The 24934-nt window shown below is 35.2% G+C and overlaps 1 protein-coding gene across 1 annotated transcript; it reads right to left on the bottom strand.

Moving 5' to 3' along the window:
• On the bottom strand, positions 1-24863 carry LOC149772557 (matrilin-1-like). Its single transcript, XM_089947649.1, has 6 exons — positions 24795-24863; positions 24249-24264; positions 23149-23748; positions 22536-22672; positions 1817-2108; positions 1-1528 (listed from the first exon to the last, which is right to left on the bottom strand). The coding sequence occupies exons 1-6, from the start codon at positions 24861-24863 to the stop codon at positions 1320-1322; spliced, it is 1323 nt and encodes a 440-aa protein (XP_089803775.1). The 3' UTR covers positions 1-1319.
• Positions 24864-24934: the final 71 nt, after the last annotated feature.

Here is a 24934-nt window from a genome sequence, read left to right as displayed (position 1 = left end):
ATTCTCTTAGAAATTACCTTGTCTCAATTGCTAATCAACTCATCTAATAGAATATGGACCATAATATCCTATTTCTTTTGAATGGTCAATTATTGGCTGACATGCAACTAATATGAATATGTATGACTCGGACGGTATATCTAGAGCTCTTAATCACGTAAATTACCAGAGATCGCTCATGATAAATTAATAGCACAATTGTTAACAAACTCGTCTAAATTATTCATTCACATGCAACTATTTTAAAATATGAATGAGTCTGCAATATACAATTCCTTCGAATCAATCTTGCAATACCATACAATTATATTGAATCAGTGGAACGCGAAATTTAACTCCTGGTGTTCAGTGTTTGTCAACCAATTGGATTTTACATGAATGAATGAAGACCATAACTCCATCCTCATCGGAACAAACGTTGGACGTTTGACAATGTTTCGCTGACGAAAAAGTAAGCCAGTACTTAAATAAGGACGTGATGTAAAACATTCTCAGAACATAAGGAAACCATTGATCTTCAATAGCGTGTGCCTGTTTTATATATTTTAACTTAGCTTTTAAAACTTTTTCAGTCACTCTAGCACTGGGGACACATGTCCACCCAGTCACATTACCTTGATCACAGATAAACTCAATGCTGAGCGCCTAGCAAGGCAGCTGCTATTTCCACAATTATAATCCTTTGGTATAGTTCGGCCGGCGTTTGAGCCCGTTACCTCAAGCATACGAGGAAAATGCCATAACACTTAGGTCAAAGGAGCGGTGATCTTCAAAAGGCAATTTCAGGCTTTTATGTTAAAATTAACATTTTGACTCCGAATATGGCTTCCAATAGAACATGAACAGGAACTGGTTGAAGGAAGCATCAAGTGATGCCCTTCAAACTTACCAAATAGATCTATCTTGACAATATATAACAAAAACAAATTATCAGCATTTTGTGAGCGATTCACAGGATACAAAATTGCTTATGTTTTGTTAATGTTTATTAATTGCCTAGTAATTAAAATTACTTTAAAATCACAGCATAGATTTCGCATTGAGGAGTCTAATTTTCGCATAGAAAACAAGGAATTCTAGAATCGGATGTATATATTAGCTATTTCCTCCATACATTTTTAATCGTTTCTAACATGTATTTGTTCTTTATTTATCTTCCGGGTGACAATAAGAATGGTGTTCAAATCCAGCTATACTTTCAGCAGCGCGCAATACGTCGTGTCTTCGTTTCTAGTGTGACCACTATCATATCTACTGATTTTAGCTGGTACATTTTAAAATCGGCAGAGGCAGTTTGCTAAATAAAAATATGCATTTAATTAGACAGAATTCAACGAAAGGAAACGTAAGATATGTATGTGTTGATGATAACGGATGTACAATAAAGGTAAGTACTTGCCTTCAGTGACCTTGGAAGCCAGAAATGTCTTGATGAAGTTGAGGGCGTTGTCGTCGATCATCTGATACACATTACTGGGTTTAGAGGCGATCGCCCTCAGTTCTTCGATTTTGATATTTCTTCCCACTCCTAAGCAAAATAACAACATTTTCTTCAGTACGAAAATATTCACCAGAAACAAAGCATGAGAAGAAATATTAATACTGACCACGTACTAATAAACTTCTTCCAGTTGTACGTATTGTCTGGCATGTATCTCATAATGGTTTCCTCATGTATCTAAAATTTGTTCTTGTATATAAAATAAATTTAAACACTTCAAGATAGTTTGGAAACCAGCGAATTAATCCATGGAAAGATTACTAAGCATATCAGGGTTCAGTTAGGAAACGTTTGTGTATGTCATAATAAAATTACCAATAGCAGCAACGTCGATTCCGTCATTATGAACGAGTTGGGCCATGTTCCGTGCGGCCTGAGGATCATTCGGTTTGCCATCGGTGATAACAAATGCGATGTGATCAACCCCTTGTCTTGACCCATAACCCGGCATAAATTGCTCACGCAAAAGCGACAGCGCGTGAGACAAGTTGGAGCTCCTTGCATAGAAGTGCACCTTGTCTATTGCCTCCATTGTGGCATTCTTAGTTGTATGCCTCCCCAGTTGGAACACTGTCGTCGCGTTCGTACTGAAAGTTATTACGCCAACCTGATGCGTGAGGAAAGAGAAGAAATATAAAATAAAGTTATATCAAGCAGAACAAAACATAAGTATTGTCGATCGGAAGACTTGCTTGCATGATTCTTTGGTGAAGTTCTAACATTTCCATATTTGTCTTCCCAGTACCTATTTACAGATGTATACATCAAATTCCTAGAAATTCTTGGAGAAAATAACAGACAGGAAATGATCTAGGTACTCCGTCAAATCCAAAGTAAACATTTAGCAGAGATCATTAATTAAAATGATACTGAACTGATAACCAGTCTCCTATGGTAAATACGGACATCATATGAAGACTAAAGGATTTACACGATTGCAAAAATAGCGTATCACGACACCATAATGTAAAATATTAGTCTTCTTACTTTTGTAGTATTTCTCTATACACATATCGCAAAATGTTAATTCCATATAAATATGGAACGTAAGCATTTGGTTCGAAAAATACTTCTACAAAGATATCTTATTCAAAGATGGTATGGCTTCCGGCACTATGCAGGTCAACTTCAATTTAATTTCATTGGACCATTCATTCCAGCAATATTTAATGAAACATTGGAGTACCTAATTCAATATTTAAGGTTATGGCCTTTTTTCGAAAATAATAACCTTGATTTCACAAATATAAATTCTTCTATGCGAGATTAAAGAAAACAACACTCCAACTTTTAAGTGGTTAAAAAGTCTAAAAATTTGGTTCAAACCAAAGCCAGGTTCATGCAAATAGCACAAATCCAATATATATTTGCATTACCTGTCTTTATGTTTCTTTCTTGCAAACAAGATATTCTGTTTCTCCCAAATAAAAGCAGGGAGGGTGAGCAGACCACTTGGTTGAAATATAATGTGCTTAAAACAAAACATCATACATAAAAAGTATGTACTTTGTTTACATATATGAAGTCGCGCCCTCCCTGCTGCTATTAATTTAAAAAAAAAAAAATTGTTATAATAAAATGGTACATCCGGTATCTCATACTGCAAGGATAGCTCGGGAACGATTAGAAGCAATTAAGAAATTTCTTCCTGTTAGAGATTCATTTATAAAAGTCTACAAGCGCAGCAGGAAGCACAAGCTGAGTACGAAGAAGACACTAAAACACTATTTAAACCCGTCACTACAGCTACTGAAAAAACTATATGGGAAGATATTAAGGACAAGGATGAGGAGAAGAAAAAGGGTATTTTTCCAGTATTAAAAAAACCGCTGAGCTGGCTAAAAAATAAAAGGGATTTTAAAAGATCTTCCAACTGATATAGCTGCAACTCATCCTCCACCCATCGGTGAAGAAATATTTGAAGGTATGGGAAAACTTCGTACTGAAATAGGTGATATGAAAGATCGTGCATCAGAAACAGAAGCACAGCAAGCAAGGGCTAAAGTGGATATAAACGATAAATTTACCGAAGTAGGTATTGACTACATAACAAAAATTAAAAAACGTAGATAATTTAGCTGAGTTTGCCGTGAGGAGTTATAATCGACGAGATAAAGTTTTAAAATCCGAGTATGCTGATGATTCTATTGGTCGTGAAAGTTGGTATAAATGGATATATCGTATTTATCATGATGAAGATCAAGCTAGAAACATGGATGCTAGATATATTGAATTTTCTAATGCAATAGACAGATATCTTGCACGAATACAACAACCACAACCTCCTCCACAGCAACAGAAAAAATAACAACCACAACCTCCTCAACAGCAACAACCACCTCGACCAAAATTTCTAGGAGATGATGTGCCAGGTGCTACTGGTAGTGGTTTGGGAAATAATTATGTTTGTCTTGATAATATCTTCAATGACGTGTCACGATTAGAAGTTCTTATCGGAGGAAAACGTGCCGGAAATAATTCACCAGAAATAATTAATGAAGCAGCTGATATTTGTCGGCGATTATTTCAAGGTGGTATCATGGCTATTGGTGTTTACCGAGAACTTATTGATGAACTTTTGATGATTAAAGTGACTAGTTGGTAAATAAGTTGCAATTAAAATAAAAATGATCATGTAGAATAGACATTATAGACCCGTACAGGTCAGAGCGGTAAACTCAAGATTATCAATCTACAGAGAAACTTTCTGAGATGGATTTAGTGATGTTGTTCAAGAGTTATTTAGAAGATTAGCCCCAAAAATAGCACCTGTTGCAAAACAATTATCTATGAAAGCTATTGATGTTGTTCGTGAAAAAGTTCCTGGTGCAATTGTCAATGTTTCTGGTAAGGCGTTTTCGGCTATCAAAGATAGACTAGCACGATTAATGCGACGAAAATAACAACCAGTAAAATTGCCAAGCACTACAACCAAATGATTTTGAACACGCAACCAGGCCAAGTGCTGCTGTTGATATAATTGGTAAAGTTAATGATCCTTACAATTTAGGATTTGCAACACGCCGAGCAATGTTGTTAGAAGGTAGAAATTTTTCGTGTGCGATTCCGCTGTCTTACATCTTCGGATTTTGCAGAGATTTTAAAATAAGTCATCTTTGGAGTTAGACACACAGTTGTATTTGTAAGAAAAGGTGATGATAATGATGCAGTCTGGAAAGGGGGTGGTGTTGCTGATGCTGGTATGGTAAATATAACGAAACTCTCATTCTGGATCCCGGTATTAACTCCATCGGTCACAGAAGAACAAAACTTATTGTCTTTTATGGATCAAGGTGGTAAATCATTGCTATCATGGTTAACAGTAACCAGAGATCCTGTTCAAAGTACCATTAAAGGTATATTTACATGGCATATAATATCACATCAAGGTGTTTCTGCGCCACGACATATTTTTATTGCGCTGCAAAATAATAATCGGTTAAATGATCAGGAACGTTCACATATGATATTTGACAATTTCGGTGTTAGCGAGGTTTCGTTGAGGATAAACGGACACCAAGAACCATCCGAAGGTATATCATTAAATTATACCAAAAATCATGTGGCACGCGCATATCATTGCTTGATGACATTTGTGGGACGTGATCTAAACATAGACACAGGGCTGCAAATATCACAGATTTTACAAGACTCTATCCGATTTAATACTTTTCGCTGAAGGTTCTTGATCTATCTAAACAATCTGTCGTTGATATACACTTCCGAGCTCATGTTAATACACCGCCAGAACTCGCGGCTGGTCCACCAGTTATTTATGGTCCTTACAGAGCAATCGCGGTTATACTTAGTGACAAAACAATGTTACTTGAAGGTGGTAGCGGTCGAATGAGAATCATTGATGCACCAGTGGAAAATCTATAATCATTATTTGGAGCGTGGCAAGTATTTATCATAAAAATATCATACAGTCAGGTTAACGTAACTCTGACTCCAGGTCAGTGAAAAATCTTCAATCGAATTCAGCAAAAAACTGCGGAACAAAAATAACGTTAAAACAAAATCAGATTTCTAGTGGTGGTCCAAATAAACTATCGTTAACAAAAATCAGTTTAAACACTTCAATAAAGCACTGAAATCAAATACCGGAGTCAAGGACAGTAATAAAACACGTGGTATTTTTCCACTTCTTGCAGCAATACCAGCGTTAACAGCTGCTGCCGCTCCAGCCGTAGCAAACGTAGCTACGTTAGGTGCTGTTGGAACAGCTGATGCAATGGCTGTAAAGAAAGCAACAGGAAAGGGATATAGATAAGGGAAGAGGTCTAAGATTACCAGGATCTCGTTGGGGAAGAGGTCTGAGGCTTCCAGGATCACTTCGTTATATGCTTCAGCATCAAATTTTGATTTACTCGATGCTGCTAAACGATTAAAAAGAAAAATCTCCAGAGGTGTTTTTATGCGAGATCAATTATCGAAACAACCGAATGAATTCGAAACAGGTATTATTAATCTCGACTCGAATTCAGGATCCGGTACTCATTGGGTATCATACGCGGTTGATCCACGTGGAATCGTTTATTTTGATTCATATGGGTTAGCTCCACTGCGTGAGTTTATCAAGTATATTGCACCACTTCACGCACAAGTTTGGTATTCAACGCTACCCACACAAACAATGACAGATCCGCCAACATGTGGCCGTGAAGTAATTAATATACTTAACGCTATATCAAAATCATCCAAACCGCCACATAAGGTCGTGCATGATTATAAGAGCAAACGATTCGTTTTAAACAGATCTTAAATTATAATGGTTGATATTTACGGAAGAAGATCTTCTTCTACCGGCGTTAAAACAAAGAAAGATTACATTGATCTGTCGAAGTACGCGACTAAAGATGAACTCGCTGTATTATGAATCTTGCTGAAGTTGACCCAAATGAGGTTGTTATTTTTCAGGATCGATATGGTAAACTAAAGACTATCAATATCAAATGGATTGACACAGTTCGACGAGTACTCGGTGCGGTCACGAATAATATCCCTGTGTTTACTGACTGCGGGAAAAATCAGGGATTCAAGTATATCTTTTGCAACTATCAGAGATGAAATTGCAAGAAGCGTTGCTAATCGCGTGAAAAATACCGGTGACACAATGACGGGAGAATTCAGTATGAACGGGAATAAAATTGTAGTTTTGAGAGATCCAACATCCGCAAAAGATGCCGCAATGAAGAAATATGTTGACGTCAACTACAACACCGTAGATGGTAAATTATCCACGTTGCGGGCCGAGTATGACGTTCACGTAAACGCGTTTATAAATCTCTGTAGAAATTTTAGAAAACTTAACGAAACCGATGATGCAAAACTATCTGATACTAAAAAAAAAATTAGATAGAATTTAAAAAAAACATGAAGATATCGTAGCTGCGATTCCTGAAATCGTTAATAAAACCAGTTTGATTAACATTCCACCTGGTATAACTCCCGGGTATATTACCAACATCGTGATCGGGATTTGGAACAGAGTCAGTGCAGAATTAAACTATTATATATACCGCAACAGTCACTGTCGTGTACAGGTTGTCCCTGTTAAGTGCTGCAAAATTTAAAATATTTACAAAGTATCCATGGCGTCATTCAACTGCTAAGTTTTCCGGGGTTGTGTCTATCATATTAAATAAAGGAAACAAAGAAATATTTATTCTGAAAGCAGCTGATAAGAAATTAACCTCAACATCTTACTGGTGGTGTCTGGAATTTGTAGCTGAAACACCTCAATTATTTACTGCATAAAATAATAATGAATACCCCAAGCGACGTTCAAAATTTTAGATATAATCAAACACGTGAATGGCAAACAGCGTTGAAAGATATCGTCGAACAATATATAGTAAAAATAAAAAATATCGACAATGACGACTAGTTATCGTCGGCGTGATTGTTTATTCAGTATCCGCTTTGTTGGTAGAACCGGTGTGATATTATCAACAATGACAGTGTTGGCACCAGTAGCTGTGACAATCTGTATTTCAGCTACAACAACGATTGCATGTGTTCTTAATATCATCGCGAAAAAATATGTACTTGCACGAATGAAAAGTTATCTGATTACATGATAAAAATATACACAGGGACGGTCGCATACTTGAAGTTATCTTCGTTGTTATCAGAGTGTCTCAGTGATGGAATTATATCTGATTTCGAGTTTTCAGAGATGATTAAAATATACAACTGCGCTGGTATTAAAGGTACGAGTATTAATAATGACATTACTGACAACGTCGGGAGAGCTACTCCAGCAGATCGTGACAAACACAACTCCGCACAAGACCACGATGATCTCGGTAAGCTCGACTAATCCTGAAATTAACATCAATTTTCCAACTGCAATTCCAGTAAAAGAAATTGCACTAGCGCAATTACGAGTATATTATAGTTGGCCAACTATCAGATCGAAATCATTTAATGGTACACCAGCAAATAATTCGCTTGTAGTTGCTAATAAAAACAAACCTGATGGAACACCTGACTGGAACGTTGTTGGGATACCCACTGGAAGTTATGAGATTGAACAGGGCAATAAAGAATTTCAGCGCAGATTAAAATCAATGACGGGAAAAGAATCAAAAGTATCAATTCATGTTCATGAACCAATTCTGTCTTCTGCAATCGAAATAAACTCTCCTGATTATGTCGTAGATATTTATCAATCTTCGATCAGAACTGTTTTAGGTTGGCCTGAAATCCCACCAGAGTATCATATACCATCAAAACCAAAGTAGGTTAATTTTATCACAAATAAAAAAAAATATTTATTGAGCTTCCATAATACAGAAAAAAATTATCCATGGTTGTACACTAGTGTAGGTGTAAGACGATATTTTACAGCATCAGATGCTACAAATCTTCCTAGAATAGAAAGAACTATTACAACTTGAATCACCTAAAAATCTATATATTGATGCAAAATGTATTAATAGTTTTTGTGATAAAATTAAATCTGAGCATGCGCGATCATTTATGAACCTACAAAATTTATTTATAGGCATTATACAACATTACAAAATTATTTCAACAACAGAACATTTAAACCAGGTTATATCAGATTTTGAGTTCACTAATAAGGTTATTACCGAAGAATTAATTTTAGAAGGTGATGAAACAGTTAAAAAAATTTGAAACTCCGAATTTCCAATTTGGAAGTGAAAAAATAGCTGATGATAATAAAGGTTCTAATATTATCATTCCAGATTATATAGAGGAAAAAATAACACGTACAAAATTATCTACTGGTCATTATAAGATAACTGACGCGGATACACCAACTTACATATTGCCAGGATATTCCACAGGCGAATTAAAAAATCTCTCAACGATCTTATCACGATAAACTTTCCTAAAATCGTCGAATCATGGAGAAAAATAGCCCCAGAAGCAACTGTTCCTAGAAACAATAATAATCCACACGGAGGCGGTAGACATTTACCCTCCGGAATCGTTAATAAAATATCGACAATCGATGTTAATCTAGTTCGTGATGTGATCGATGGCAGTTATCAAATAGATCTTGAAAAATCAAATCAGGCTCAACAAGGATATATCTTTTACACGTTCACACCACAGGTTTCCCCTGGGGATTTGATCGTGCAAGTACCAACCAATTATGTTTACCTGCGGTGTCATACTAATAAATAATAAGCTAACTGCGGTGTCATACTAATAAATAATAAGCTAACTTACCACCTTGGACGCTTAATTGACCTACGGAGAGAGGAATTAATTGTGAATCTGTATGTAAAATCGTAGATTTTTGTCGCAAGACTTTTATCGTGATGATCTTTGATCAGAAATATTTTATTTTATCAGAAATATTTTATCTTATCAGAAATATTTTATTATATCAGAAATATTTTATTATTTTATCAGAAATATTTTATTATTATTATGAAATATTTTATTTATTCTGAAATATTTTATTATTATTCTGAAATATTGTATTTTATCAGAAATATTTCATTATCATTCTGAAATATTTTATTTTATCAGAAATATTTTATTATTATTCTGAAATATTTTATTTTATCAGAAAGATTTTATTATTATTCTGAAATATTTTGTTTTATCAGAAATATTTTATTTATTCTGAAATTTTTTTAATTCTGAAATTGATGGGTATTTATGTAGTCAATATTAACAAAATCAATCAATTTTGTTATTCTGATGGGGTGGTTGGTACTAAAAATTTGCAAAATCAATCAATTTTGTAATCATGATGGGTAGTTATGTAGTCAAAATTATACAAATCGATCAGTTTTGCAAAAAAATACTACAAAAAGATCTTATTATTATTCAAAAATATTTTTTTTTAATTCTGAAATTGATGGGGTGGTTCGTACTCAAAATTAACAAAATCAATCAATTTTGTAATTCTGATGGGGTGGTTGGTACTCAAAATTAACGAAATCAATCAATTTTGCAAAAAATACTTCAAAAAATATCTTATTATTATTTTGAATTTTTATTTTATTTTATCAGAAATATTTTGTTTTATCAGAAATGATGGGGTGGTTGGTACTCAAAATTATACAAATCGATCAGTTTATTAATTCTGATGGGGTGGTTGCTACTCAAAATCATACAAATGGATTAGTTTGTTAATTTTAATGGGGTGGTTAATACTCAAAATTATACAAATCGATCAGATTTTATGGAGAAAAAATACTTCAGAATGAAAAATTATAAAATATTATATATTATAAAGCATCATAATATGTTATATATTGTAAAGCATCATAACATGATATATATTGTAAAATATCATAACATGTCATATATAATATGGTATATATTGACAAATATCACAACATATCGTATATACTATGTTATGATGCTTTACAATACATAAGATATTATTATATTTTACAATATGTAACATGTTATGATGCTTCACAATATATAAGATGTTATGATGCTTTACAATATGTAACATGGTATATGTAATATGTTATGATGCTTTACAATCTATAAGATGTTATAATACTTTGCAATATGTAACAAGTTATGATGCTTTACAATATATAAGATGTTATGATGCTTTACGATATATAACATATTATGATATTTTACAATATATAACGTGTTATAATGCTTTACAATATTTGCATGTTTATATGACTGTATTTACATATTTACAAGGACGACACAACACCTAGTATTTACATATTTACAAGGACAATACAAACATATACGGGGCCATTCTCTACACTCAACATATTTTGACACGCCCCACCCCCCCACAATAATCAGCCCGTGGGTGATACAAAACATGGGAAGGGGCCCAATTAATAATAAAAATCGTTAATAAGGGTAACCAACGACGGTTGTCAGTCGTGGGATTAGATCCTGGGACATCGAATATCACGGTCCGATACGTTATCAACTGAGCTATAGAATCATCTGACAATTATACGCTTCAGAAATTATTATATAGTTACCTACAGATCGGTTTCTGAATAGATCGTGAGCTAAATATATTTCTGCATTAAAACAACGGAATCTGAATAGATTGTAAATTTTTCTGTATTAAAACAGCGGTTTCTGAATAGATTGTAAATATTTCTGCAAAGAGGTTTCTGCCTTGAAAAAATTGAGCATTTTATCGGAATAGTGGAAAGTATCCTAAACTTGAATTATTTTCACCAGAACTCAAATCACTGCATCATAAACTATTTTATAGTTCCCTACTGATCGGTTTCTGAACACACTGAAAATATATAAATGTAACAGCGTGTTCTGCCTCGATTTCTCGTAACAGATTGTAAATATCTGCACTCAAACAGCGTGTTCTGCCTTGATAAAATCGAGTCTGAAAAAAATATGTACATCTACCACTGCACAATCAAAGGCGGTTTCTGAGCAGATTGTAAATATCTGCAGTAAAACAACGTGTTCTGCCTCGATTTCTCGTAGCAGATTTAAAAATACCTCGCTATATTGTACGATGTAAAATACGTTTATTTTTTTATTTTGTAAGTTAGAAACCATGAATATTCTTCTACCTGTTATATCATTGATATTAATTACCATGTAGATGGTTAATTGACTAATTACGACCATAAAAATCAGAAATCTACGGAGAAATATATATTTACAGAATTATCTCCATTTCGCTGAAGCCGAAAAATAAGTAGTATACGAGTGGAGAATGCTGGCCCCAAAAAATAAAATTAAATAAATGGCTAATAAATATAATTGTGTAATTACTTGCTAAAGATGACAGTTTATCTCAGTTATTGATATTGGAAGATGATTCTTTGTTTATATGTTTTAGAGAAAGCGGATTTATATATATTTTCAGGGACAAATTTTACCGAACGCCGGCAGATATCAAAATATCTCTCAGCTGAATTCATTGATTGAAATATAATTTCTTTGCCAGTTTCTATGTTTGTAGATTTTACTGCCCTCTTTCCGGTTGTTTTACATCTCCCAGTATTACCACGTGTATTGTTCTCGCTCTGTGTAACAGCTTGAAGGTTGGATAAATTATTATTTTGAGGATTCCCGTCAATATGATCGATCACAAGAACATCTTTGATCATCCCATTGTAACACACGTACACGAATCACTGACAGAGATAATGTTTATTTCCCTTGTATTAATCACTAGATAACCGAATTTATTAACAAAACCAACTGGTCTCTTCAACCTGCAATTTCTAATCATGCCATCACGATTTGATTCATAGTGTGTTATAGGATGCTTCACAAACTCTCCGTTGATTATAATAATATCATTTGTTTAAATTATAATTTGTCTGAAAACTTAGATAATCCTCCACGGATTTTATAGTATTGTTACTGTCATTATTTTTTTTTTTGTCATAATATCTTTTAAGCTTGCGATATTTTTTTACCATCACAACTTGCACACAATTGTGTTTTTCCTCGTACTCCAGCACCACATCGCAGACACGGTATTGGACCTAAGTTTCCACGGTGAACGTTTTGCATGTGCTGTCCGCAGAAGTCCTTTTTAAAGGAATTATTACAATGAATCATTGAACCCACCATGAGCCATTTGCATCGAGACGTTGTATATATAATATTTTAATTTAAATATTTGTTTGAAATATAATATGAACGAATTCGATAGATTATCCCGAATCAAGCCTTGGAAAACAGATAAATTTAGTCTCGACAGAATATCTCCTAACCTACCGATGGAAGATCTGGTTGATCGGAGTAAAAAAGTTTGATTAATAAAATTCACGACGCCAAGAAAGAATTTTACGCAGATGGTGCATCTCATGTCTGGTAAACGTTCAAGATTATACGCAACAAAGATATCATCGACGCTACGATGAACGACAAACGAGCAGCAATTATTATTAACTATCTTGATAATCGCAAATATCTTTCCAGAATAAAATTTGTCTTGCGAACAGAAACAGATGATTGGATTATCCGTGACAAATATTATCCGGTCCACAATAATAAAAAAAACTGTCATACTAAGTAAAGATTCCAAACCAGGTCTATTGACCGGTATTGACAAACCGTATTATGAACGAGCGTATCCTGTAACAGCAGTTACTTATTCAATCTATCCGTTGAATAATAAACCTAGCGTTGACAATCTGAAGCAGCTGAAATTTTCAAGAATAAACTGCGTAGCTAAACGAGTAACAGAACATTTTACCGTTTCAACTCGTGGAAACGGTCTAACGGATAAAAGACGTGAAATAATAAATGAGTGGAGAGAAATGGTTAAAGATACCGGAGCGTCTATCAAAGATGTCGCTGTGTTAGAAAAAAAAATTAAAATTCCCAATAACCGTAGCGACGATAACAGGAGAGATTTTATATGAATCAAAATATAAATCAAAGGGAGCTTCTATTACAATCATTGATGATAACGCGCATGCGTGGACTAACGCAGTAACAATATTTCCACGAGAGCGAACTGTTAAATACTATCGCGGAGATATGTTTGATTTTATTAACGAAATAAGTAAAAACGATCCTGTGTCAGTATGGTTGTTTCAAAGTTTTGAGAACGACGAATTAGATATGAAAGAAAAAAGTAAATTTGATCAATTTGTAAGACCGAATGGTGTCATTTATCGAACAGATCTTCTTCACGAGAAAATGAAAAATCTCGCACTGCAATATACTGATGATACTGACGAACTATTAAGTAACTATTTTACTGTTCCGTCAGTTGAGGCTCATTTTGCTAGAAAGGAAAATTAGTGGAAACCAACTAGAGTTGATTTTCTCAGTGATATAATATCGATTTTGTCGAATACGGACACGGGTAATTATGGAATACTAAATACGATCATAAAGATGTTATTTCAGTTGATATGGTTGCATGTTATCCGGGAAGTTTTCTTGGATACGGAAATTGTTCTGTATATCATAAGAGATTCGGTCATCCGACACACGAAATGACGCGAGTATCGATAAATGGACCATTACCGGATTTTGACCTGACTTGATTTGCTTGTGTCGAATCATTATTAGTTGCTAAAGATCTTCATACGATTTGTTATGTTTGGTTCAGTAGGCATTTTTCAGAAAATGTGGGCACCAATAGTATTGTTACGATATATGCTTGATTGCGCGATGCTAATATCGCTGACGATCAGCGAAGCAATTATATCATATCTGAAACAAACTGAAGTTTGGTTACCACAACAAAGCGAATATTCCGATGATGAAAACCCCGATAAAACTGATTACGAGAATAAAATCGCAACAGATCTTGGCAGAACAATAATTGCCAAGTTAACCCAAGGACGAGCATGTGATCATAAACGATATTGTACAAGATTGATCATGGACGATGCTGAGTTAGGTTTTATAATCGCTGATACAACGAACAGAAATACGTTTATAAGTCGAGAAATAGCTTTCTTGCCAAATGGAAATAAACTAGGTACAATTGTGAGCTATATGGACGGTGAGTCACCTCAATATACTCATTTAAGATCATCAATGTTAGCGTTCGTTTCTACAAATGTATTATCGATGATAAATAAGGTTTCTGAGATTGTTGTCAGAGTCGCTACATATTCGCTTTATATCAATAAGAAATATTCAGGACTGTTAGAAAAATTAAATATAGACACTTGTGCATCGTGGGGTTCGTGGAGAATTAAAAAAGGAAAATATACTTAATTATTCCGAATCCGCTGATGTTGCAGTTAGAGATATTTATTGTAAAAACCATCAAAGATTAAAGCTATCGTCTGCACGATCGATCCAATAACAAGACAGTTTATCTAAAAGGACCTGGGAGTTCTGGTAAAACCACTCGAGCGATCGAACTATTTCATAATTCAGATATGATCGTGCTAACACCTACACACAGACTCGCGCGAAAAATGAAACAACGAGGAGTACAATCATGTACTTATCACAGCTTTATTAGGTACAAAGGTGATGCATGGACTCCTGATCGAATGGGAGAACAATATATTCCGAGAATCAAAATATGGGATGCAATATGTACAATATCATCAGAAACATTAAAAATATTTCTTAATTGGTTATTAACAAGAAATACTGATGTGATAGTGTGCGGGGATGACGGTCACCACCACCCGTAGTTGGACCATCTCCACATGATTGGCTAAAAAATTTCGTTGATTACTATGAAGAAATAACTAATGATGATAGAACACTTGATGCAGAATTAAAGCAATTTAAAAAATTAATCAGACTACAACTGAATAAAATTCAGTTTGACGTAATGCGCGAGATAATTTCAGAAACACCCATGAAAGACTTTCTACAAACGTGGAGACCAAACGATTTGATAGTTGCAAGTAGAAAGATAGTTCATGATACACTTCAACGGGAATTGATTCAGTTACAACGAGAAAATTTTCCAACATTGCCAGTTCCGTTATGTTATTGACCAGCAGATACGCGACGGCAAAATATTGACGTTGATATACCAGGACAGGGGAACAGAATCTTGTGTTGAATGATATTGTCGCAGTTTAAGTTGATGTTGTTGAAGATGCTCTACGTGCTGAAAAATCCCAGTGGACGCTTGGATACGCGATGACGATTCATTCATCTCAGGGATTAACTATTACTGATATAGTTGTTTGGACCGTTGATGATCGTATCGAATGGTCGAACTTAGTTTATCTTGCAGTATCTTGGGTTAGAAAAATATCTCAACTGCGGAGAATCGTCATGGACTCGTCAGTGATCAATGATGACCTCGACGGTGATATAATAAGAAAAACATTGGCTGGTTATAGACAAAATGACGAAAGAAAAACAACACAAATTTGATCATGATGTTGAGTTTATTATATCGTTGAAACAACAACAGAATAATCATTGTGCTAGTTGTAATTGTATAATGTTATGGCGGTATCTGAAAAAATGATCCAAGACAATTCACCGTAGACAGAAAAAATAACAATCTTGGTCATACACGAGAAAGTTCTATGTTGACCTGTCTTGAATGTAATGGACGTCAGGGTGCTGGCACCAGCGCTAGTTAAGTGATTTGGGTGGTAATTGTGTGTCCTCTGGAATTGTTTGTAATTGTTCACGTACAAATCCACGTTGAGAAGCAGTTGAATTCAGTCTGTAGATTGCGGGTCTACCAGTGGATCTTGTTACGGTGGATATCTTGTGCGTCGTAATACTCCAAATATTATCAGTCGCTCTTTTTTACGATCTTCAAGTTCATCGAGTTCATATAAATATCTTACAGTGATATTTACTAATACATGTACTGGCTGTGTTGAAAAATCACGTCGTTGTGTAGGTATATGTGTTTTTGTAATTGGATGAATAGGTTTCATGTTGGTTGTTCGAGTAATCTCATTATTTAATGCAGTTATCACATTTGATAATCTTGCCTCCCATTCAGGAGATCTCGTATCCTGAATAAATTCCTTCCCATATTGATATCCAAATAACCGCTCAGCGAGTTTTCGATTAAATCGTTCACAATTGCCTCATCACGATGAATTGCAGTATGTCCTCGTCGTATTTTGCCATTATGTTTTTTCATCAACAATGATACTGGACCAAGAAATTCTTTGCCAGGATCAACTTGTAATAACTGTGGCCATCGTAGAGGCCCTCATTGATAAATTCGTTTAAACGCATCGGCTACTTCAGATGCTGTTTTAGTTGATAGCGGTTCTGCATCTTTGTATCTACTTGCAACATCAACAATAGTTAGCGCATATTTTTATGTTACACTGGACAACAAATTTTTACAAAAGTCATGTTACTGAAATAAAATTAGTCAATTCTTATCAATTTTTATGTGCTGAACACGAATATGACAGTCAAATTGCAAAATTGGCTCTAGTTTTTTTGTAATCTGCAAGAAATTAATGTTTACATAACGAAATGCATTCCAATAGTAAAAGGTCAACTGTAATAGCCTACCTATAAAAAATCAAGTCATTGACTACATCTTAGATTTCTTCACCTGTCTCTTGTACAGCTGTTCGGGAGCATCTCTGAGGAGTGTCCAGCAGTAGTCAGCCAGCATTGTAGTGGACCATTTTCCCTGGTATCTTTGTTCCATTGTTGCGATATCTTGATGAAAACGTTCGCCGTGTTCATCACTAACAATACCACAGTTGCTAGGAAAGAAATCCAAATGGGAATGAAGGAAGTGAATCTTTAGAGACATATTGCAGCCAAGTTTCTTATACTTCATCAACATGTCTTCTACTAGTTCCTTATAGTTTTCTGCCCTAACATTTCCGAGGAAGTTTGTAGAAACTAGGCGAAAAGCATTCCATGCTTGTTTCGCGTCACCTTCCAGCAAGTTGTTGAACCGGTCATCTTTGAAAAGCTCTCGAATCTGAGGACCCACAAAAACTCCCTCTTTAATCTTTGCTTCGCTGAGTCGAGGGAATTTTTCATGCAGGTATCGGAATGCTGGCAAAGTCCGGTCAATGGCTTTCACGAAGTTCTTCATCAAACCTAGTTTGATGTGAAGGGGTGGTAGCAAGATTTTCTGAGCCTCAACCAGAGCTGGGTGTTGGATATTCTTCTCTCCAATGGCTACATTCTGCCTGTGAGTCCATTCCTTCCTCATGTAGTGCATTTCCCTTGCTCGGCTATCCCACTCGCATAAGAAACACATGTATTTTGTATATCCTTGCTGCAGTCCCATTAAAAGGGAAACTACCTTCAAATCACCACAGAGGTGCCAGCCGTACTTGTTATACTCAATGGAATTCAGTAGCTGCCTTAAGTTATCGTATGTCTCTTTCATGTGGACAGCATACGCTACTGGAATAGATGGAAGAATGTTTCCATTGTGCAAAAGCACAGCCTTGAGACTCAGTTTCGAAGAGTCCACAAATAGTCTTCATTCTTGTGGGTCATGAGTGATTTTTAAAGCATTCATGAGGCCCTCAATATCGGAACAGAATATCAGATTACTTTCCTTTCTGAAGAAAGGCTCCAATTGCTGGTGGCGCTTTCGATATGCAGTAATTGTGACATCTTCTTCTAGAAGATTCCATTGTTGGAGTCTTGATCCTAGCAATTCTGCCTTGTTCTTTGATAAGTCCAAATCACGAATCAGGTCATTTAGTTCTTCCTGTGTTATTCTGTGTGGGGTTGATGATGCACCACAGTGAAAATCTGGATCACTGCATGCTGATGGACCAGGAGAAGAACAGGTCGACTCACCTTTGTCTTCGTCAGATGAATCAAGAGAATATTCTGCTGGAGGTTCTGGAATAGGAAGTCCCTCACCATGTGGAACTGGTCTCAATGCAGACGGAATGTTTGGGTAGACTATTCTCGACTTCTTTCGCTTCGTTATTCCGCCGGAAAGAGGAGGAACCAAGCAGAAGTAACAGTCATTTAGGTGGTTGCTTGGCTCTCTCCACACCATTGGGACTGCAAACGGCATTGATGACATTTTGCAATTCAACCACTGTGAAAGCTGTGTTGTACATGTAGCACAGCATATATGCGGAGCCCAAGGCTTGTCTTGGTCACCAACCTTGCATCCGAAGTAAAGATGATATGCCTTCTTCACTTGAGAATTGATACTTTTCTTCTGGTTGGCAAATGTCACTTCCCCACAAATATAGCAAAAATTGTCCGCGGTATTAACACACTTTCGAGGCATTACTGTTCTTTATTGTACGTAAATGGATAAAATAATAAGTTTTATGTAACAGTAGCTTGAACTGTCTCGCACAACGTCTAAAATATTTTAAATGCTGAACCTATCTGATTGGGCTTTATATAGTACACTGCTTACGTCAGCTTCAGCAGCCGCCTGGCATTAGTATAATAGGCTTACACATGTATAGTACACTGCTGACGTCAACTTACTTCAGCAGCCGCATGGCATTAGTATTGCATTGCATCAGAAAATGATGCAATCAACTGTGGATGATGTGAGCATGATGGTATTATGCAATGTTACATCATTATTCCGGATGTTGCTGCAGTCCTACTGGAGAAATTTACACAGTGAAACATAGAAAATGAGGTATATGAATATCTTCAAAACGAGAGCCAATACAAATTTTTCACGGTTATATTCGTGTTCGGCACACCAAAATACTACAGATTAGGGCCTTTTCAAGTCAGTAATGATTTCACTGTTGACCAGTGTTATTTGACATCGACCAATTTTAACTGTATCATATGGTAGAAATAATATATCAGCCTGATGAACGTCATTAGGAACACTAACATCAAAATGTGCAAAGTGAATTTGCTTAGGTGTGGTAGATAAATTCGCCATATTGCTTGTTTGGATAACCCCGCTTTAGCAGTAGAATATTTAACCGCTGCTGCATTAGCGAGTTTACTAATTGCTGCTTTATCCCCTCCAGTATCCAACTGGGGAATAATAAATCGATTCCATTGTATATATTACCAGCACCTAGCGCTAATTTACCTTTCATCGCGGATCTTACTAACCAATTAGCCAATGATTCTCTTATATTGTTATTTTTACGGAATTTAATGAATGAATCAATTTCAAATCTGCAATATGTCTGTATTGAAGGTTTTTGATTTTATAAGCTAAATCATGAACATGACACGCTTTATCAACAGCGTTTATTGGTTCCTCGCCTGGTTTTGGTTGATCTTGATTATCAACTCTGATATCAAGTAGAGTACCAGGGCCACATTAATTATATCCTGGTAGATGTTTTTCTCCAGAGTATTTAGCCCACGGAGTTCCTGGAAACTTTGACATTATTTTAGCAATATTACCACCATCGTTTTTAGGTAAAAAAGAAAACTTTTTTCTGTTGCATACTGCACATTTTCCATCATATGCTATTCTCGCATTTTTTGTTGTATCCGTGGATAGATCATTAGTTGGGGTTTTAGTCTACAGCGTAAACAATATAGATTCATATGTTTATATAATATGGATATAATTGATTTCTCAGCGACTTGAAAACGAGAACCTGTCAATCATCATCCTGCGTTACCGAACTCAATTAGGATGATAATAATAGGACCATCTGGAAGTTTAATGACACAGTTCTTACTTAATCTTATAATGAGATGGCTAAAATGGGATGAGTTGTATTTGGTAGCTCCGTCTGTAGATGATCAACGATGTTATGATTTGCTTAAAGATTTTAATGAAAACACACGATTATTGGATAAAGATAACGATGTTATCGAGTTTATAACCGATATTGATGAAGCACCATCAGTAGATTCCATGGACGGATTTATTAATAATTTAGCTGTATACGATGATGTGATTCTGGACAAACAATCAAATCCAGCTAGGATTTTTTACTCAACGATACGTACAAATACTAAAAGTAATCAGAGACAACTGTAATATTTTAGCTGTGTTTAAAGGATACACATACGTTGCGAAATAATAATCAAACTTGGTGTGGCGGTGACATGGATATAAATAAATTTAGAAACATTTTCACGAGCGCAAGCTATTCCGCATGGATTTATAACAATAAATTTACATGATCCCAGAACACGATATATAATCGGACTTGATAAAATATTTGGATAAATTAATAGCAGCAGGTAAGGCGCGACCTCATATATGTAACCAAAGTACATACTTTTTTGTATGATGTTTTGTTTTAAGCAAATTATATTTCAACCAAGTGGTCTGTTCATCCTCCCTTCTGCTCAAATAATACAATCAATAATTTGATTTGTCTCCTAAGGTGTCCCTCATTTTTTTACAAATGAAACACAAAGTAATACTTTGTTTTCGTAAAAATAATATTAACTTTCGTCCTATTGATTTCAAGCGAGAAATACATCTAAACAAGACATAAATATTGTCATATACAAATGCACATGCCACAACTTCAGTTATGTTCTTTTGCGCATGCCTCTGCTGGAATTTTATATTCAGCAACCATATATCTGGTCTACAGCGGTTCATTATAATCAGCAAACTATTATCTGAAGCGTAGCGGTTTCAAAATTAGGCCTCATAGAACATATAAATGGTCAAAGAGACGAACTCATAGACGGACACATTAGAAAAAACAATAACCCCATATTTCATTGAAATACATCTACACCTATTGTATATGTATAATATACACACGTTTCGCTAAATTCCATCAAACTGTGTGGAATAAGAGGTAATAAACAGTTTTGTCTAGGACGATAAGATCGATGAAAAGACAAACGATCGCTCTTTACTGAAAAGTGACGATAATAGTTACTGAACTCGTTTTCAATAATATTACCTGTCATCTGTAGTTGAACACTAAAAGACAATTCAAAACGCAGCATAATGTAATATTACAAAGAAGTAAAAGGGACAATTATACTGGAGCATTATGTAATATTACAAAGAAGTAAAAGGGACAATTATAATGGAGCATTATGTAATATTACCAAAAAGTAAAAGGGACAATTCTAATGGAGCATTATGTAATATTACAAAGAAGTAAAAGGGACAATTCTAGTGGAGCATAATGTAATCTAAAACAGCATTTGTAACTTAAATGTAAAAGACAATCCTAATGCACCACAATGAATTTTACTTATGGCAAAATAATCATATCCCAATCCCAAAAGAGCATAATTTTTATGCTTAGGAGAAATTACACTGTACATCTTTAAAATTCTACTTTTAAGTGGTTGTTGTTGTTGATCTAGGGCTTAACGCCATTTTTCAGCACAAGATGGGTTGCGGCCATTGCGGCCAGTATAACTGGTGGAGGAAGAACCCTGTAAAACTCAGGGAAGAAACACTCCACGAGAAGCTACTGGCAGGCTTTCCCACGTACCCACGCTAGCCTATCCTTGGACTCGAACCCGAGGCCCCTTACTTTCAAGTAATACTACTATTGCTTCAAAATAATGTGTGAATGACCCTTAACTTAGCTTCCATGGTTACATGTTAAGGTGAATTTGTACAATGATTATTTAGTGTTCAGGACGAAAACATTATCGTGTCGCTAATGAATGAAGCCAAACTTAAAATATGAGAAAAAGTCAAACATGTAAGGCTGTATGCATACAGATAGTAAATACATATGAGAATGAAAATTATATTCTGCTTGCATTCTAGTGTAAAACAAAATCAAGTAAAATGGCACTGATCTGTTTTATACGTAATATTTGTTTTATACTGTTATATGTAAGACCATAAAACCAAATTTTTACAACAAAAAAAAGAAAACAGTCAAGCGCAGTAGTCGCTTCGTCTTCGTCGACGAAATATATTTTAGCAGTATACGTTTTACAAAGACACATTTGAAGCAATACGGCTATAATCAGTACTTCCCCGGTTTTCCCTAAGGCAACACTACCACATGACTCCTACTATTAGCGGTGCTTCATGCAGACCTTGGTGCAAGCTGCAAGACCATCTGTATCATTTTGCAAGATGTCGTTTTAACTGGGCCTATCTACAAGGATCAGATTCTCCCCGTTGTAAGAAGTATTGCTACAGATTGATTGATGCAGGAATCTTTATTGTGTTGACCCTTATGCAAGATATAGTTACTGAGTTCTTTCTGTAGATAACGCAACAACAGATATTGCTGTATTACCATGCTAAGAATTTCAGGATTACCTGTATCATTCCAGAGTCGATGTCAAGAAGGTCCACTATGCTCTTGACAAAACTCATTTGTGCCTTGAAGCCAGGTCTGTAAATACTGGCGGAGATGTCCAGAACAAACATAACATCTAACGGCTTTCCCTGGCTTGCTGCAGTATACGAGATGAATAATATTTGTATTCATTCCAGGACTCTCAAATAAAAGTGTCATTTAGTAATACATTCCACTGCAAAACAAATAGCAAAATATTGCTAACATTCTGCTACGATACAGACTTATTTGTCTACATAGAAAACATTGATGGATCTCAAAGAGAAATCATAATGCAGAAAATGTCTTAAGATAATTGCTTAAGAATTAGTCTTGTAAGATAATTGAGATGAATTGAACAGGAGTGCATCTAAAATAGTCATAAGTAGTATTTTCAGTTAACTTTTATATTGGTTCTTCAACACATTGTTGAATAATATTTAATGCCAATGCAGATGTCAAATAACTACTATTTGAAATGAAAATGCAGTGAGTATTTGGAAGATGAAATATTACAGTAGTCATTAATAAGGAAATCATATTTAAACTTAACTTTTAAAGGAAATAACTAGCCATGTAGAGAACGTTCCTTACCGTTGCACACTTTTAGGCTAAGAAGCTTTGTGAATTTGTCGGATTGTAACTCCGTGAAGTTTACCAGAGTGTGCACATAGTCTGACTTTGGTGAACTCGCTATATCCTCTAGCTCCCTCTTATTTACCCCAGCGCCGATTCCGATGGCAAAAATGGCTACACCTGCCTCTTTGGTTAGATTAGCCTCGGTAACTGTGCTGTTCATGTCACTGGATTCGCCATCCGTAAGGACTATAGCGATGTTGGGAACGTCAGATCGGTCGCCATTACTCTCGCTAAAATGCTCTGTGCGAAGAATCCTCAAGGCGTCAAAAGTGTTGGTTTCATCTCCCGCAGCAAATGGTATGGCTGAGAAGGCATCCATAATATCTTGCTTACTGCCATATGTCATCAGGTGAAACTCTGTGATAGTTCTATTGCTGAAGGTGAGGGCGCCTATCCTTGTCTTGTTATGATCTATGTCAAATGTCTGCACCATTTGTCTGGCGAACTCGAGCTGGTCATTGAAGTAAAGTTCATATATGCTACTTGATGAATCTATCACAAACACCACATCAGCAATACTTCCGCATGTCTCCGCGTTAGAATCATCCGCTAGAGCTGAAAGTAGAAATAGTTTTAGAGCGTAAATTTAAAACATAGTTTGAAACAGTCGTGATTAAGTTATTAAAATTGTATGTCTGAAATATACCAATGAATATATATGAAGCAAGATACAATCACAGGGTAAGGTAACACATTCTCCGGTCGACTGCCGCTAGTAAATTGTCAAGAGATTCGAAACGACGAAAAGACATTTCTTTATATTTTCATTATGTAAAAAAGCATTTTTATAAAATGAGAGTACAGTACAGCCCTTTTATTACGAATTGCCTGTGCAAAATATTATTTTCGTACAAACTGTCTGATGCTTACTAAGAGCAACGAGACCCGATACATTACCATAAAACAATTATGGCCAGTAATGAAAATATTATAAAACATGCACTGACATCTCGAAATACTACAAGATGTATAATCTTTATTGAGAAGCTATATTACAGCTCGCATAAATACAACATTAGTGTGTAACTATGACAACATAGCAGCAATGTACTCACCAAAGGATGTAAAGACCTGGAAGAAAAGAACAAAATGAATACACATGGGGAAAAGTACACGTTTAGACTGTGAATTAGCAGGACATTCAAACATCTGAAGCAGATTTATTTGAAATTTCATACTGGTTTGATTCGTGCTAAATAATTTGTTCAACTTGATCTCATATTTCGAGCATGTACATCATCAAACGAACTAAACAAGTTTGTATGTAATAAAGACGTGAAAGGGAAGGATGATGTTATTACCAAACATCATAATGTAATACCACTTTGTTTAATACAGAAACCAAGAATGGTAAATTACGTGTTAAAAAATTAATAAATCATTTAACCGATCTTTTGGCAAATAAGACTTTCATCAGTAAATGTTTAGGCTCTTGACCAAGTCGCGTTAATGTTGTAGCAATGTAATTAATGTTAAGATTCGATTGTCAAGAAATGTTATTCAATTTTGTCTTTGTCTTCTTAATAACTAAAGTTAAAGGTGACAAATATTAAAAACATATTACGTGATTTACAACATCTTTCCATTGAAGAATTACTAACCATTGTAATTGAAGACATAAATAACATCATGCAAAATAATTCGACAGAATTACTAATATCATTCGCCATGTTCAATCAGACAAGCGTTGATGCCAGAATTTTCACAGTCTTTAGCTCATATAAATTACATACAAACGATG

This window comes from Sinohyriopsis cumingii, unplaced genomic scaffold (assembly GCF_028554795.1).
Source record: "Sinohyriopsis cumingii isolate HCF-2022 unplaced genomic scaffold, ASM2855479v2 utg001397l, whole genome shotgun sequence".
NCBI lineage: Eukaryota > Metazoa > Mollusca > Bivalvia > Unionida > Unionidae > Sinohyriopsis > Sinohyriopsis cumingii.
This window is presented reverse-complemented; position numbering and strand designations above follow the sequence as displayed.

Bases quoted from the DNA above. Each gene is read 5' to 3' on its own strand.
- LOC149772557 (XM_089947649.1), bottom strand. From the start codon at position 24,863: ATGGCGAATGATATTAGTAATTCTGTCGAATTATTTTGCATGATGTTA. The intron at 22,673-23,148 runs GTAAGGAACGTT...CGTATACTGCAG, and splicing joins TAGCCTAAAAGTGTGCAACG to CAAGCCAGGGAAAGCCGTTA. The intron at 1,529-1,816 runs GTAATTTTATTA...TATTTTGCTTAG, and splicing joins AATCGACGTTGCTGCTATTG to GAGTGGGAAGAAATATCAAA.